This window comes from Paroedura picta, chromosome 2 (assembly GCF_049243985.1).
Source record: "Paroedura picta isolate Pp20150507F chromosome 2, Ppicta_v3.0, whole genome shotgun sequence".
NCBI classification, from domain to species: domain Eukaryota; kingdom Metazoa; phylum Chordata; class Lepidosauria; order Squamata; family Gekkonidae; genus Paroedura; species Paroedura picta.
Window position 1 is genome coordinate 101,533,595 of NC_135370.1, and position 18,679 is coordinate 101,552,273.

Genomic DNA, 18,679 nt, shown 5'->3' on the forward strand with positions numbered 1-18,679 from the left:
AGGAAAAGAATATTCCTACCTCAGAAATAGAAAGAACTCAGCCCCAGATACCTTTAATTTAAAAAACCTGCAGATGCTGTTTCAGTACAGAATTCACACAGTCCAGATTTGTGAGGTGTTTTGTTCCACACTTAGTTCAGGTAGTCTGCATAGTTCAGCTAGTCTGCAAGGGTAGGCCAAGAGCCCTATACAATACTCACAATAGGAGTTTACGGGGGGGGGGGGAGCCTTCCTAACTTCTTAGACTTTGCACTCCAAAGCAGGAGCACAAAAAGGTTTTCCCTAGATCAGAGTACATCCACAGTACTTATCGCTTCATTCGTTCTCAAGGCTACATTGAGCTGAAAAAGATGCAGAAAAGGCACCCAAATTGACCAAGGGATTGACAACTTTCTCTACAAGTAAAATTTAAAGTGTTTTGACTTTTTCTAACTTAAAAGAACAATACCTGGAAGATGAGGGCTATGGCAGAATATATAATGATGCATAATGCTAGGAAGTTGGATAGAGATTCTCTCTCCTGTAATACTAAAACTCTAGGTCTATCTGCCTTTCAAACTGATGGACAGTGAATTCAGAACAGACCAAAGAAAACACCATGGAAAATACTAGATAGGATGGAGCTGTGATCTGATCCAACATGGTTCTTATGTTCTTAAGAGGACCAAATTGTTTAATCATACTGTCGCCTGCTTCTTCTCATCTTAGCATCATGTTCTACATGTGTGTAAGACTGATGTTTGGAATGTCTGCATTATACTGGGATTTCTATCTCTGTACTAGGTAGGTCTACCTTTTAATATGAGAACTGAGAATTCAGCACACCACCTGCTTTTACTGTTGCTTCCCATCAAGGTTTATCTATCAATTGTTAATGTGTGGACTAGTATACAAAGTACAAGCGTGATCCCTTCATATACAACTGTTATTCTGAGTAGAGATGAGAAGGAAATGGAAGAGGGAAAGCGCAGGGGGGTTAAAAAAACAAACAGGACATGACATTCCATGCACAAGTGAGTCACAAAATATCATAGAGGGGATTTCCATAAACATAAGTTTCTGAAGTGCAGTAAGTTGAAGTGGGGAAGTGTGCCTGTCTTCAAGCTAGTGCCATTTTCAACAAGGCAATACCATGCCCACACAGATTTCCAGACACTTACAGATCAAATTATACAGGTCAAATGCACGTGCCATTCAAGTTGCACTGACCTGCAGCACATATCTAGGGCAGTCAAGGCCTCCATCTTTTATTATGTTCATAAGAAAAGCAAAAGAGCAATGATTACTCTTCTCCATGATTGTTACCATTGTTTTTTAGTGCCTAAAATATATCAGAGACTATACATAAATGTTAATACACAATTCCTTGCCCATGGCTATTCAAACTATATAATATTATTAGGAAACAAAATAGAATGAATGTACAATTGTCAAATCTACTGTGATGCAAATATACCATTACTCCATTCCATTCCTTGCTGGAATAGTATGAATATCCACTACCCTTCATTATTTCCACATGTCAGTCTTTGAAAACAATTTGTTCTCCATCTGCCTGCTAAGCCTTTTTGTGCTCAGCCCAGTATATATAGCAGGCACATATCTGAACTACCAAGACCTACCAAGCAAATATGATAGCCTGGAATGAGCTAACCCCCCCCCCCTTTATTCTTTAAGTTTTATGATGATGATGTTATCCATTCAGTCATGTCCGACCCTCCATAATTCTATAGGAAAGTTTTCTTTAACTGTAAGAAAGCCAATAAGTTGAAGATATTAGTTGATCAAAACACACACAAAAAAACCCCACCATCCACTAACTGAAGCAGATCACATAAACAGAAGAAGAAGAAGAAGAAGAAGAAGAAGAAGAAGAAGAAGAAGAAGAAGAAGAAGAAGAAGAAGAAGAAGAAGAAGAAGAAGAAGAGTTCGTTCAGAAGAAGAAGTTGGTTCTTATATGCCGCTTTTCTCTACCCAAAGGAGGCTCAAAGCGGCTTACAGTCGCCTTCCCTTTCCTCTCCCCATAACAGATACCCTGTGAGGTGGGTGAGGCTGAGAGAGCCCTGATAGCACTGCTTGGTCAGAACAGTTTTATCAGTGCCGTGGTGAGCCCAAGGTCACCCAGCTGGCTGCATGTGGGGGAGTGCAGAATTGAACCCAGCATGCCAGATTAGGTCTGCACTCCTAACCGCTACACCAAACTGGCTCTCAAGTACTAGAGCCAAACTAGCTCTCAAGGACTAGATTCAAGTACTAGGTTCCTACTGATTGTCTATCAGTTAGCACATTAAGTACACCTTCAATATGACCAGAGTGAAAGTATCCATATTTGATGGCTCTCAGAAATGTGAGAGCTTCTCACAAATGGGGCACTTCTAGTACACACTGCCCAGGAAACTAAAGAACTGTATATTTGTTCCATACACTTCTAGATCTGAATTTGACCCCAAAAGTGAGGGGTGAAAAATCCACTTGATTCTGGGGGGAAATAGTTTGTTTTTCTTGACCTTTTTTGGGGAAATGTATATAGTCCACTAGCTGACTGGTCAAAGACCCCCCACTTCCTACTCACTGAATGCTAAAGGCTAACAAAAAGGAAGCTCATGTCACACTACATCATATAGGAAGGTTCAAGAATAAGAAGCAGATATGCTAACAGAAACAAGCAACTTGCCCTGGTCTCTGTCACTCACACACTCCGACCATTAAGATGCTTCTGGGGATACAGGGCCATAATGTGTTAATCCCCTAGACCAGGCTTCTCAACCAGGGTTTCATGAAACCTTGGGGTTTCTTCACGGCACTGGAAAGGCTTCCTGAATGTGTCAGAGTTAATTAATTTTTTAATTTAAAAAAAATATATTTATTTATTTGTTTGTTTGTTTGTTTGTTTGTTTGTTTGTTTGTTTATACTGCCCTTCCCATTTACATAGAACACTATCAAAATCAATATAATAGTATAACAATATCAACAACACACCTACTAGAACAATTAGAACAGCACTTCAACAATAACTTTGACACTCCCTCAGCAGGTTCAATCTCTCAGTCCGGGGGAGGGGGGGACCTGTAGATGGGTAAGTTGGCCCCACCAAATGCCTGGTGGAAGAGCTCCTTTTTGCAGGCCCTGCGGGATTGTGGAAGTTCCGGCAGGGCCCTGATCTCTTCTGGGAGCTCATTCCACCAGGTGGGGGCCAGGACTGAAAAGGCCCTGGCCCTTGTTGAGGTCCGACATGCCTCTTTAGGGCCAGGGATCCATAGCCAGTTGGAGGTGGCAGATTGTAGAGCTCTTCTGGGGGTATAGGCAGGGAGGTGGTCTTTCAGGTTCACTGGGCCCAGACTGCGTATGGCCTTAAAGGTGATTACCAAAACCTTAAACTTAATCCGGAATTGAACTGGGAGCCAGCTGAGTTCTTTGAGTACTGGCTGGATATGATGTCTTAGTGAGAATCCTGGCCACGGCATTCTACACCAGTTGTAGTTTCCAGATCAAGGATAAGGGTAGGCCTGCATAGAGCGAGTTGCAGAAGTCCAGTCTAGTGGTGACCATCGCATGGATCACTGTGGCTAGGTGCTCTGGTTCCAGGTAGGGCGCTAGTAGTTTGGGACTCCACATGTGAGCTGGTGACGGCTAGATACTCTCTCTCCTATTGCTACCCTCTGTCTGCGACCCTGGAGGAAGGAGATCAGCCATTTGAGGGCTGTCCCCCGTATCCCAGCATCGGCAAAACAGTGAGCTAGGAGCTCATGATGGACTGTGTCAAACGCTGCTGATGGTTCTAATAGTATCAGCAGCGCTCACTCGCCTTGGTCCAGTTGGCGGCGGAGGTCATCCGTCAAACATTTACCAGGTGATATCACCATATATGGTCTTGTCAACCCATTCTCCCACTCCCAAAATGGCAAATGGAGGGGGTGGAAAGAGGAGGGGTCCTAAGTGGGCATATACACAGCTGTGCTTCCAAACCATATTCTTCATAATTGTGCCCTTTCTGGGGTTTCTTGAAGCCTGAAGAATGTTTCAGGGATTTCTCAGTGGTAAAAAACTTGAGAAAGACTGCCCTAGACAGTGGCAAAGCTACATCATGCATAAGACTATACCAGCCTTATTAAATGCTTTATATATTATACCAGCTTTTTTCATAAATCTGTTTTTGCTACCCATGAGAGACTACAAAAACAGAAGAAGAGAGTTGCTAAACACATGCAAGACCAGAATGGATGGTTAGTGGGATACATTAGACTTGATGAATCAGAAGATTTTGTGCCTGGCATAAAAACTGTTTTAAGAGATTCATGATAATTTCCATTGACCATGTACTTGTGAGTGTCTGTGTATAAAACCAAAACTCTTGGGCAACTTCCTGTAACTGTACTAGATATTTAAGTGGATAGCTGCCATGGATGTACTCAGACATTTTTGACAGATAAAAAAAAAAATTATACTAATAACATTTACTATACTATACTGCTCAATCCGAGTATGGTCACTTGGGAGCAAGCTTCTACATACCTGTCACATCACATCTAAATATGCTTAAGACTTGGTTTGGGGGCTCATATATTTATTGATGTTTTTATTGCTATGCTGTTCAGCCTTTACCATTTTTTAAACATGTAACTCAGTAAGCAAACTTTCATTTAATGTGTTTATTCAATTGACATGATACCTAAGAACTTTATATGTTGAAAGAAAAGCAGATTTATACAGATGATGATACATTTCAGTGTTTTCTATACAGCAGTGGGCATTCCATGATCAGCAGCTGTCACAAGAAAGGCCATGATGCCATGGTTTCTTCCCACCTTATAAGAATCATGGACTTACATTAAGAAACAGCATGTACAGTTAACTTCATATGGGCTAACACCACTGCTAATGCAAGCACTGCAAAGAATTAGCAAGTACCTGACAGATTTAAGACTTTTACCTGAACTGTTAACCTGTTGCTGGTGTTTAAGACTTTTCTTTCAGCATCCAGAAAAGCTTTTTGCAGTCTTTGTTCCATGGTCTGAATGAATCTGCACGACTGAATGTTGTCTGACTGACTCACAAACTGCAGCTCTAGTTGAAGAATAGACCATGTGTTTAGTGATTTTTAGTCATTATTTCCCTTTACTACATAAGTCTTAAAGTCAGCACATTAAACTGGTTATATATAACTGATCATCAACAGATAATAAACTGTAACTGATAATCCAATAGAACATTTGCTTTTTAATAGGTACTTATGAATAATACAAACCCTTTCAAAACAACAGGAATTTATGCCCTTTCAGGTCAAGGTTTAAGTAAAAGTTTTTGATATATTACACAGAAAACCAAATGGGATTGCTTCAAATGTACCTCTAAAGGCTATTCACATTTTTTGATGAAGCATGCATACTTGTCATGTACACACACCTTTCAATGGACATCATAAAGCATAGACAGTACCCAATAAATACAAGGCACACACCTATATTCAAAGGGAATGCGATTAGACATAGCCACTCATCTACAGAAATGAGAGAGGAAGGCCATATGCCTGATGCTGGGAGGACTATGTCCCTTAAATCAGTGGTCCCCAACCTTTTTATCACCGGGGACCGGTCAACGCTTGCCAATTTTACTGAGGCCCGGGGGGGTAGTCTACCGCCTCCTGAGCCCCTGCTCTGCTTGCTTTCCTGCTGGCGCCCCTGACTTCCCACCGCCCGCTGGGGGGCGCTGCCAGCAGCAGCTGAGGGGGAGCCGCTGGAGAGCACCAAAGGTGAGCCGGTGGCAAAGTGACAGGGCAGCCCCCGAGGCAGCAGCCATGGAGGAGGAGCTGCGGCCCGGTACCAACTGATATATGGACCGGCACTGGTCCCCGGACCGGGGGTTGGGGACCACTGCCTTAAATCACCCTTTTTGATTCAACAAGGAAGAAGAAGAAAAGGAGTTGGTTCTTATATGCCGCTTTTCTCTACCCAAAGGAGTCTCAAAGGGACTTATATTTGCCTCCCCTTTCCTCTCCCCACAACAGACACCCTGTGAGGTAGGTGAGGCTGAGAGAGCAAACTGTTGCAAACTGCTGCAAACACAGCAAACTGCTGTATTTCCAGAAACTGTTTGGGTCAGGAATTCACATCTATTTTGAAATAATACTTTTAAATTATTTGTGGCATTGTTTAAGTTTAAATAAATAAGTTTAAATAAATAAAAATTTAAAAACCCAGAATATTGAATTTTAATCAACCATTGTATGACAGCTATTTGCATATTTTAAAGCAGTGGTCCTCAACCTTTTTATGACCGGGGACCACTCAACGCCTTTTACTGAGGCCCGGTAGGGGGGGGGAGTTTACTCCTCTACTCTCAACCACTGCCCTAGCGCTCTCTGATCGCTATGGTAATGTTTAAACATCCCTTCAAAATAAGATACAGACACGCCACAGCAATGAAGTGTGTTGTAAAGGGCTGGGGGGGGGGAGAAGGCGTCCTTCGGGGCCCACCTCCAATTAGTTGAAGGATCACAGGTTGGGGATCGCTATTTTAAATTATAACATTGGACATGTTTAACCGGGAACATATTCTTCTCAAGTCCAATCAAAATGAATAAGTATAATGGAAAAGCACAAAAACAAAAAACAAAAACAGAAAAAACAGAAATTTCTGATGAATTCCCTTCATGACATAGGAATGAAAAATAGCTTTCAAATTTATATATTTGCTAAACTGTCAATAATTATTTTGTTGACATCAAACCCATACAATATTTTCCCTCAACATCAGGATATCACAAAGTAATTAAAAAAAGAAACCACAGTGTTTTTCTAGTCACTTAATAGTGATAGTATCACTTAATAGTATGTTTAATGTTTAATCTCAATTTGTTATCACCACATACAAGGGCGAACAACACAATAAGGGATAGTCATATCTCTTCTCAGAAGCTTAAGCATTACTTGCCTGTTTTTAGCTGAAAGTGGTAGGCTGGTAGTGGTTCCCATGGCAAGGCTAATACAGCAACAGAATGAAGATTTGGCATGTGTTGTTTAATATCCGAAGTGGCATTACTAACTCCATAAGCAATTAGCATTTCGATAACCACAGCAGGTATAAAAACCAGTGTCTCCTGAGTTACATAGTAACCAACTGTCACATTGTTTGATTGTTCCAGGATTTCAACCTAGGGGGGAGGGGGGAATCCATGGAAAACAGTATTCATCCAAATTTCTCACAGCATCTTCCTCAAGATTAAAAACATTTAACTCAGAGTATTTAATATTTTGTGAAAAGAAGCCCATAGAAAACAGCATTAATGATAACTGGCTGTCACCCGGTGCAACATAAGATGAATATAATCTCACTCTTGCCAGCCCCGATTCACAAAGGAAACAAGTTCTTCAGATGTCCCACTGATTCTCCAGGTTATCAATATTCATTAAAATTCTTTCTAAACTATTTCAGGGCAAATTCTTTCTGACAATAAAATTGTGAGCAATTCTCTTAAAATGGATGACTTCGTTAGAAGAATGGTTAAACAACAATCACAGCTGCCCTTTGGTTGCCTATGACTGCTAAATTCTGTTCCCATCTGTCACAGCTCGCCTGGATGCTGGCTCACGACCAGCCTCATCCAGAGCTTTCTGCTGATCTGTCTTCTAAATAATATCATTAAGCAGTTTAAAATCTCTTCAAACTTTTCTAAAAACTGGTCATAAAATATGGATTGACAATGTCTGGGATTTTAAATTCACACTAAGCTATTCATTATTTGCTGTACCAGAGTATCTTCCATCAACTGTTGTGTCCTGGATGACTAAAACCTTCTCCTACCATATATATAAAAAATAGTTCATTGGTTCATCTCTTAGGCCATTCCTGCACAGGTTATCTGCCTGAGTTCAATGCTTCAAGGAAGTAGTTTTTTCCCTCCTTACCCACAGCACTGTGGTATTTCCATTTATCTGTGGAGGTTTCACAGGTTGTTGTCCAAACTTTCTCAAACATATTTTGCTCTAAGCTTAGGGAAAGATCATAATAATAACTGGATGGCTATATACTAATACTATAATATTCCAGTGCTGATTTTTTTCTTTAAAAAATTGCAAAAGCTTAAGGGGTCAGAGAAGTGTGGTAATCACTTCTGAGACATTGGGGCATAGAAACCTGCCATGTGGAAACCCCTGTCATTGTTTTGCTTTATTTGCAGCTGCACCAGTAATGAGAGAACCACCAACTCTAATTCTCTCATGGAAGCCACCTCAGTTTCACTCCAGTTTCCTTCCAGGATAGAAAAATATATTTCCATTTGAAAAGCATACTTCATCACAGTATACACAAAATACAATACAGCAGATCTGCACATTTATTCAAACAACTGCTTCTGAAACACAATTAAGAAACAGGAATGGTAAGGATTTCACACTCATCTCACATTGAAACAATTTTGGTTTTGATGGTTGGCAACTCAGCCTTCATGATGTGAACATAAAGCCGCCTTACACTGAATCAGTCCATCCGTCTATCAAGGTCAGCATTGTCTACTCATACCGGTAGCAGCTCACCAAGATCTCAAGTCTTTCACACCACCTATTGCCTGATCCTTTTATTTGGAGATACCAGGGACTGAACTCAAGAACTTTTACACAAAAATCAGATAGGCCACCACTGAGCCATGACCCCTCTACAAAGAATCTCCTAAAAGATGGCTGACAAAGATGTGCAAAATAATAGGACATGCCCATTCAAATCATTGCTACATTTTCTATTCAAAAGTCCAGCATTTTCCAATGAGATAAACTCTCATCTCTACAAAACACAAAGATTTTTCAATCTGAGCAAGCTAAAAGTTCCCACCCTAGACTGCCAGCAAATCATGAAAATAAATTCCACAGACAAGCAGTTTACTTTAAAAAAAATAGGGAATATAAATTTAACAATGACTAGGAAATGTATATCATTTTCCTTTCTGTTTTATAGAAGTAGTATAGCAATATTATCTTCCAAGTGACATGAACCTGACTGCAAATGACAGCTAGAAATACTATGTACTCTCATCATAAATCCACATACAGCTTCAGGCTTTCACAAATCTAGACATCTTTTCAGCATTCCAAAAACTCAAGCAACAGTCACAAAATGGTAATCGTAGACAGATATTGTCCCCTTAAGGGAAATAAACCAAAATCATAGAACTCATACTTTCAGACATTCAACTGGGGTGACAGTATAAAATATTTCCATTTAACAATGTCAGCTTTAGTTCTCAAATGAACAAACTGCCACATCTACACTGCACTCCTATGTATTTTTACTTAATAGAACATTCCTTTGAACTCAGTGGAGCTTAGATTAAGTAAACATTTCTAGACCCTTTGTTCATCTGATTACAATTTCCATTCCATCTTAAATCTAGGGGTGTGCATTCAGTATATCCAAACATTTGGTATATCCAAGTCAAAAAATAGACAAAAGATACTTTATCAATTTTCCAGCTATTCTTTCAGCCAGATAAAGATTGGAGTTGAATTTTTGCTATCCAAAATGGCAGCCCCTCCCCCCAAAAAAATCTCCAAAATATTCAGAATTCTTCAGGACAGTCAGTCGAACTCAAAGAGCACTTAAAGGGATTGCAGTTCATTTAAATGCCTTCTGGTGAACTTGCCATGTGCAGAAGGTGTGTAAAGGGAAAGCAAGGCCTTTAAAAGACTTTCCCCCCATTTCACTGAAAGCAATGAAAGATGGAGGCACCTTCTATGGTGGCCCTTAGAATTGGACCACTTGGTCCAATCTTTTTTAGACTTGTTTTTAGGAAAGGCATCAGCAGCTATGCTGCAAATATTGTCCTTGACCTCAAAAACAGCCCCTGGAATCCCAGACACTCTCAGAACGATTTTTTTCTGTATCCTATGGCAGGGGTAGTCAACCTGTGGTCCTCCAGATGTTCATGGACTACAATTCCCATGAACCCCTGCCAGCAAATGCTGACAGGGGCTTATGGGAATTGTAGTCCATGAACATCTGGAGGACCACAGATTGACTACCCCTGCCCTATGGGAATCATTGATCATTTCGACATGAGGAATATTTTTCTGGACAGCCTCCAAATGTTGGCAGCTTTTAGAGCCCCTACCTCACGACGTCACCAGCATCCCAAGGCTGTCCAGAAGTCAGCTCAAGATTCAGACATTTTAAAAACATGATGCAGTAAATCCAGGAAAGTGGATTTACCACCCTCTATCCCATCCACGAGTAACAAGTCAGCAACCAGGGATAAAACCGTATGGAGGGAGAATCACATGATAGTGTCCTTAGTATTGTCCTGCCCTCGCACCCACCCTCGCCTCCTATTTCCTGCCTGCCGCTTCCAAGGAAGCCTCTTGACATAGGGCTCCCAGCATGCACCCCTGCCCTACCTCCTTCCCAATGACCCGAGCAGCTGACGCCACTGCTAAGTGCCCACCAATGCATGTGCCTGTCTCTGTTTTTGTTAAGCATCGCAACGGCCTCTGTCTCCTCCCTCTCCTCTTTGCTGGGCACCTGAAAGGCAGGCCCAGGCAACCTGAGCACACTCACTGCACCATGGGGGGAGAAGGCACTGGGCAAACAGGCAGCCTCTTAGCCTGGCTGGGGGTGGTACCATGAATGTGGCCACTGCCTTCGCCAAGCTCTTCAAGCCTCCTACCTCTTCCTCCTCACCGAGGTTTCAATTTTTTTTAAAAAATTACGCTCAGGGGAACTTTGGAGACTCACAAACATCCACTGAAAGGGGAATGGTTGCCTCCAGTGACTTGACAGGCCAAGGAGCGGTGAGTAAAGAGCAAGTTGCTCTCTCTTTTCTGTCTTTTCCACCACTAGTGAAGGGGGGAAAGACATGATGCAGCAGCAGAAAGGCGAAAAAGCACCATTTACTATCTTGCAATTACAGGCAGGAGACAACGCATGATTTGGCTCTCTGTGTGAAAATGGTCATTGTCTACAAAGGTCCCCATAGGAAATAATGAAGGTGAAAAAAATTCAGTATTCCCAAATAATTATCAAACCTGAATATCATACTGGTATTGTGATTCAGGAATAGTAGAAAGTACCAATGTTTTTCAGGTTCAATATACCGAAACCTGAAGAACACCATTTTATTCTGGGGGTTTTGCACACAGAATGATTAATGTGGTCTTTAAACATTTAAGCAATACAGTTGAAATGATTTTGTTATAATTAATTATCAACAGTCACAATATATAGTTCTATATGGCATTTAATTGTTCAGAAGACAAACTTGTACTGTTTGGCTGGAAATGGGAGAAAAGAATTATCAACATTCTACATTTCAGCCAGAGCAGAAAGTATGATATGATTGACTGACCATGGAACCAAGTTATCGTTCTGCAAATCTAACTTTAAACATGTTTTTAAACTAGAGATACCAAACTCAAATGGTTCTCTCCTCACTACCCAGGTAATAAAAATTAAAAGACTCATATGCAATCTTTATTCACACATATCATGAACCAATTAGTTTTACATGCTTTCGAGTTAGAGCATTTCCAGTTACTCAGAATATTCCACACAGTACAAAATACATTTTTCTTCTCAGTCTGAGATCTATTATTAAACATATTATTATTAAACATAAACTCAGCCTGCTTACTTGAGCATGGACATTTTGGTTGAAAACTTGTCGCAATGCCTGGGTGAGACCTTTTGAGACATTCTGTTTCAAGGAGTCACTCTGCAGTAGCCTTCTTGTATTCAGAAACAGAACTGAAACACAAAGCCATACATTCATTCAGAAGCATCTCCTGTTTCATAGTATCATAGAATCATAGAGTTGGAAGGTACCTCTAGGGTCATCTTGTTCAAACTCCTGCAGAATGAAGGAAATTCACAACTACCTGCCCACCCACAGTAACCCCTACTCCTTGCCCAGATGATGCCCCCCCCATTTTCCTAACAGTGCTTTTTCAAATCATAATCACTGTTCATACAGGTCAAACAAAGTAACTCATAATGAATCTACAGTCTACACTAAAATCTTCAAGTAGGCAAGAGGCTATTGCTGAGAACTGAAAACTATTAATGCCATGCCACCTTTTCAATAAAGGGTCATTTGGAGATATATTTTAAAAGCATACAGGTTCTTATAAGCACGTGGTGATTCAGAGATACCATCCTAGAAGAATTATAGAATCACAGAATTATAGAGTTGGAAGGGGCCACACAGGCCATCTAGTCCAAACCCCTGCTCATTGCAGGATCAGCCCAGAGCATCCTAAAGCAAGTATATATTCATAAGCAACAACCATATTGACATATCTTAAAATAAAAATAATTTCAGATGCATTACTTGACTCATTGTACAATGTATTAAAATATAAGTCTATTTGGTGAACATGAAAAGCTAAAGGGGCATGGGGTGTTAAGCCACAAAATTTTGCTACTGGCATTCTTAGTATTAGGTAACTCATATTTGGATTACATGACAGATACTCTAGACCTGGGTTTTCACCACCCCAGTTGAGCCTGTAGGCAGTTTTCGAATTTTGAGAAAGGATAGTGAGTCCCACCACAAAAATGACTACCATAGGGGAAGGGCCAACTACTAAATACTGGAAGAATCTAAACCAATGCCAAAAGGAAGCAGCCGCTTCCAACTGGGTTCTTCCAGAACATGCAAAATTAAACTCTAGGAGGTGAGGGGAAACTTCTGCAGCCCCTCACACTGAAGAAACGATTCTGTTTGGTGTTTAGTTTCCAAATAAAGTTAAAGGCTTGTTCCATGCCTGAGTACAGGAAGATGCTGCCAAGCCATGGGGTACAGGAAGACAGTGTGTATATAAGGTACTTGACTGGGATGAGCTTAGCATTCCATTGATCAGTCAGCTGCTGAAACTCCAGTTCCATTCAAGACCCTTTTGATTTAATATCCCAAGTCTTAAGAAGTAGATGCCAAGAAATAAATCAACATACATCATGGTACCCCTGGTCACTATGTTGGGGATTGTTTTTTTTTTTTTTTGATGTATTAGTGTTGCCAGGTAATTTTGTTGCCCACAGCACCAAAGGTAGGAAATGAGCAGATAAGGACACAAGCATTTTGATGCCAGTTCCAATGAAAACCAGAAGTAACATCATGAATTTGCTGGGGTTTGCAAAAAGTATTGCAAATCCTAGAATGTCCCATGACAGCACTTCTGATATTGCACCACCATGACAGCAGGGTGTGAATCCCTTCCTCCTATAAAGCCCCAGAAGACTTACCTGCCGGGGCCATTGCCACGGCGGGAATGAGCGCAACAAGGACACTGGGGCTAGGACGGAAACTCTCTTTCCCAGCCACCCCCGGGAAATCGTGCATGCTTGCGATTTGGAGGGGGTGGGGGGCTGAGCGGCCAGCTATTTAAGCAGCGGCCCGTTGTTGCTCGACTTCTTCCCTCTCCTGTGGCCCCTGAGAGCACGTAACCCACCCACCCTTTCCCTTGGTTTTGGAAATTGTTTTTAAAAAAACGGAAATGAATGATTAATAAGAAGACAACGAGGGTTGAAGAAACACAGAAGAACATTGTTATGTGTTATGGTTACTTTATTTTCTGTTGTCACAGCCGGTGGAATTGGAGCATGGGAAGGGTTGAGTATAGGGTGGCTAAGCTGGCGTGCTGTCCTCCCCTAGGTCTGGGGGTCCTATTAAGGGGACGTGTGGATGCTGAGCCTGATTGAAGACCCGCATTTCCGGGAGGCAGGATAACCCAACAGAGGCGGACGCCCAGTAGGGTCAATCCACTATGCCTCCTCCCATTATTCAGCCTGCCGTAGCATCTGGGTTGAGGTGGGCTATTAGCCAAAGTCACCTGTTGAGGGGCAGGCTGGATCGGGGATGCCTTGTGGTCGGCTGACCACAAGAGGGCTGCATTCCCTTCCCATGTTTGCCATGCTCAAAACTGTTAATAAAGGCTGTGGCCAAATTCTAATGCCAAAGCTGTGTACCAGTGTCCTCTTTAAACTATTATAGTTCCCTGCAAGGCAATGCTCCTGGAGGTTGCCATACATGCCCTGACAACCCTAAAATATATTTCGTTTAAAATCCCATGCTTTCTGATGAAACATGCTGCTGAATATGATGCTATTCTATTCACCATCATTTAAAAAGCATTGACATATATCTAAGATTTTCATGCTATGTAAAAATTGCCACGCGTCCCACAATATTACAGAAACTGACAAGCACTTTGACCTAGTCTTCTTTCTTCCTCCTCCCCTGGACATATTTCTAACTTCTTACTATATGAGCAGGGAAAAAAAATTGTCCTTAGTCAACCCTCATTAATAAAGCAATGTCAGCGAATGATATTAATATTCTGACACTAGGACTATCTGAAATTGAGTGATATTAAGCATAAGGCATCTATAAAATTTGTTCAAGTGTTTATCAAGTACCAAGAAACATTATATCACCATTCAATAAGAATAAAACTGTTATTATTATGAATTTTGGAACATGAAATATAGTGCTATGGAAAGGATAGTTCGGAAGAAGCTACAAACTGCAGACCTAAGGATTTTTACATGGAAATAACATTGAGAACTCTAGGAATTTTACAAAGTAAGCAAAGTTAAAACTGGGCTATACAGTCTTACTGTAGCATATGTATTACTGGGCAATATATAAATTCAAAAGGGTAGATACCATGTAGCATGAATGTAGCTGCCAAAGAAGAAAAATTGGTTTTCATACTCCACTTTTCACCATCCAAAGGAGTCTCAAAGCAGCCTACAATCACCTTCCCTTTCCTCTCCCCACAACAGGCACCCTGTGAGGTAGGTGGAGCTGAGATAGCCCTGATACAGCATTATCAGGGCTGTGACAAGTCCAAGGTTACCCTACTGACTGCATGCCTGGGAGCGGGGAATCAAACCTAGCTCACCAGATTATAAGCCTCTTAACCAATAAAGGGAGACTTCCTACTATTGTGTTCCCTTATTATTATTATTATTATTATTATTATTATTATTATTATTATTATTATTATTATTATTTAATTTTTAGACCGCCCTTCTCCAAATAGGTCTCAGGGCAGTTTACAACATAAATAGTTATGTTGTAAAGTTATGTTATAGTTATGTTATATAGCCTTCCAGTAGTAACATAGAGGTGAATTGGAAGAAGGAAATTGTCAGAAACTATCCTCATTTTCCATGGGCAGAAAAGCCTTCTGCAGGAATAAAATGAATTTAGGATCTAAGCCTGTGATGATCAGCTATTGTCCAAGTTTCCAAACATTTTGGTGTAGTGGTTAGGAGTGCGGACTTCTAATCTGGCATGCCAGGTTCGATTCTGCACTCCCCCACATGCAACCAGCTGGGTGACCTTGGGCTCACCACGGCATTGATAAAACTGTTCTGACCGGGCAGTGATATCAGCGCTCTCTCAGCCTCACCCACCCCACAGGGTGTTTGTTGTGGGGAGAAGAATGGGAAGGCGACTGTAAGCCGCTTTGAGCCTCCTTCAGGTAGGGAAAAGCGGCATATAAAAACCAACTCTTCTTCTTCTTCTAAAATAATATTCAAGAAATTGTCAAAATTTCATCTATTGCTTTAAAAACTCAACATACTCTGTTTCCACTTTTAAGTGGACCAAATTCAAATGGATCAAATTCATTCCTTTTGACTCAAACTTCTAATTCTGTATGTTCCTACCTGTCTTAACCAGCAGGTTTCTGGAAAGCTGGCATTCCAAAGGAAGAACTGTTGTCACATTAGCAAAAGCTGCAGTTGACGGTGTAGTAACAGCAACAGAAGTTTTTTCAGCAGATGTAGGGAGAAGTCTAGCTGTTTTCGCTGATGCTGTAATAGATGTCAAAGCCGCTGTAATTGTCAGTGGGTATGCAGTTGATGTTTTAGTGCTGTCTGAATTTGTGAGTTTCTTGGTGTCAAGTACTGTGGTTTCAATATGTCTTGGTGCATGTGTTGTGGAAGCTGAAATAGTACTAGTTTTTGTAACTGGCAATGAATTAGTGGTGTCCATGGGTGTTGTAGACTTGTCTCTTGATAAAACTGGAAAGGCTGCATGTGTCACTAGTGGGCTTAAAGTCGGTGCCATTTTTGTGGCAGTGTTATTTTTTGCTAGTGTTGCTATTAACGTGCTTAATGCCATCACAGATGGCAAATTTTCAGTACTCAGTGAGAACAGTGATGAAGTCAGCACTGGTGATGTTGGAGCTGATTTTCCTGTAACGGGTGTTGCTTCTGAAGTTGCTACAGATGGTATTACACCAGGAGACACAGACGGTAACACTGTAATGACAGAATGGGTAAAGTTGGTTGTTGGCAACAAAGGAGACGTTAGTTGTGCTGATGATGTATGGAAAGAAGTTATAATGCCTGACGGAAAAGTGTTGGTGTTATGTGTTTGCAATGGAGTGGTCATAGTGGTCTCATTGAACAATTTAACGGTATTTAATACCTTCTTTGCAACTTTTGTAAACCACCCCCCTGTACTATATGTTGTTGGTTGCTTACTCAGGTGATTATTTGTTTCTAAAGCAGTGCTATTTGAGGACTGTGTTTGGTTTCCTGAAGCTGTATGTAACTCAATTATTTTTAATACTTGAGCTGAACTTTCCTGTTCAGGCTCTGATACAGGATGAACGGTTGATTTTGCCCTAGTAACAGAATGAATTTCATTATTTACTGTAACAGTTAATTTAGCAATTGATTCAGAAGCCAGTGACAGAGGAAACAATGTTGTATAGGAGGAATTTATTGGAGAAGAGGGGTTCTCAGCATTAGTTGTTTGAGTCTTCACCATTGTATGGGAGTTGGTATAAGGCAGAGAGTGTAGTGAGTGAGAATATGTTGATAAAGTTGGCAAAAATGTTCCCATTGTAGCAGAAAGTCTCATGTTATTTGCCAGGAGATCTTTAGATGTTTGATTAGAAGGTTTTTCAAAGTCTGAAATGAAGTTCAACTTCCTGGTGATAAAATATTCCAGAACATTTTGACGTGTGCTTGTTCCCTTGTTGGACTGCAGAGATGGTACTTCAGTGTTCCGTGAAAGGTTCTGTATTAAGGATGAATACTGACTTAAAGATGTCTCGGTAGGAAATGGGTGTGCATTAAGTTCCATGAAAACTTTAGACATTGTTCCTGTAAAAGCTGGAACATTCTGAATATATTCTACTGATGTATTAACTGGAGATGATAGAAAACTTGAAGACATCTGTTTATTTAAGGAATCTGTATGTTGCTGCATGTCTGAAACATCATAATATGCTGGTATTAAATCTGTAAGAGTTGCATGATCCTTTGTAGCTGGGGAAATTCGAACTGTTCTCTTTCCTGGAGATACAGTAATACCAGTTGAAGACTGCCAGTCTCTATTGTTCCATTTTGAAGTTAAAGCCGTGGTTTTAAACATCTTTCCTGTGCCAGAAGTATCTAAGGTATCCTTTAAATCAGCACTGGAAATGTCCATAGATGCTGGCACTGGGCTTTCCAAAGGATCTCCTGCTCGATCTCCTGTGCCTATAAATGCAAATGTGGTCCAGGAGGATTTATCGACCGTAAGTGTTTTATCCATTTTAACATCAGATTTCCTAAAAGGTAGCTGAGATAAATATTCTGGGTGTGGTGTCATAAAGGTGGATACCTTTGTCTTTTTCTTCTCATCTTTTATTAAGGTCACTGTTGTGCTTTGAACATTAGACACTGTTAGTTGAAAATTTCTAGAATCATTAGCAGATTTCAAGAGGCCTTGAATGGAACTTGGCAGAGGTGCTGACAATGCAGTGGGATTGGTATTTCCCAGTGAAAAAATTGCCTCCAGCTTTGTTGGCTGTGGGGCATGCTTGCTATCAGGAATTTCTAGAGTGTAACTTATGATTTCCCCCCCTGGTGACTTATAAGGAAAGACATTATAAGCATTGACATTAGTGAATACTTTGGCAGTGCTATCTTCTGTGAAGGAACGATGGTGTAAAGATCCCTCTGAAAAATAATTAGGGAGCCACCATACATGTTTGGAAACTGTGGAAGGTTTAGCTATGTGAGTTTCATAAGTGACAGCAGAAGTATCTTTTGAGGAAGACCAATCAGTTGATTCTGTGATATAAGGATGTATTAAATAAATCTTTGAGATGAGTTCATCATGCTGTGGTCCTGAAATGGTACCATACGCTGCTGTATTAGAAGTCCAGTTTCTTGCCACTATCAGGGAAGTAGCTGGTATGCTTGTAGAAGCTGTTGCTTGAGGTATTGCACTGTTTGTAGTTATTGCCTCAGAAACAATTATAGGCACTCTTGGAGAAGACACATTTTTCCTCAAATAAGAATGTCTCATTGGACTTTCAGAAGCTGATAATAAAGATATCACTTTGGTAGAATCTGACATTGATACAGAAGACAAATCAGTAATATTTTTCAGCAATGCATCCAAATACATTGTTTGGATAACTGATGTGGAAGTCCAAGGAATTGCTGTCCTGCTACTAAGAACTGGGGACAATGAAGTCACATTACTCTTTTCTTTATCAAATGGCTTATTGGTGAGTGTTGCTGTAGAGAATGCATTCTGTATCAATCCAGAAAGGTTTTGGCTTTTTCTAGAATTCAACAGCATTCTTTTAGTAGATAATAGAGGGGACTTCTGAGAGTGCAATGTCATATTCCCTGTGTATACCTGTCTCCCTGCAAGTATCATGGCATGCCCTCTAATAAATC

General features: G+C 40.7%; 1 protein-coding gene across 4 annotated transcripts in view; it reads right to left on the reverse strand.

Moving 5' to 3' along the window:
• The window catches only part of KIAA1549L (KIAA1549 like), a 221,903-nt gene that overhangs the window by 128,325 nt on the left and 74,899 nt on the right, over positions 1-18,679 (reverse strand). For 3 of the 4 annotated variants that reach the window (XM_077321898.1, XM_077321900.1, XM_077321901.1), the window contains exons 3-6: positions 15,659-16,255; positions 11,616-11,728; positions 6,932-7,151; positions 4,932-5,065 (exon numbers count right to left, since the gene is read on the reverse strand). In XM_077321898.1, the coding sequence (XP_077178013.1) occupies positions 4,932-5,065; positions 6,932-7,151; positions 11,616-11,728; positions 15,659-16,255 (1,064 nt within the window). The remainder of the gene's footprint in view (positions 1-4,931; positions 5,066-6,931; positions 7,152-11,615; positions 11,729-15,658; positions 16,256-18,679) is intronic. The other variant, XM_077321902.1, reaches the window with a different exon arrangement.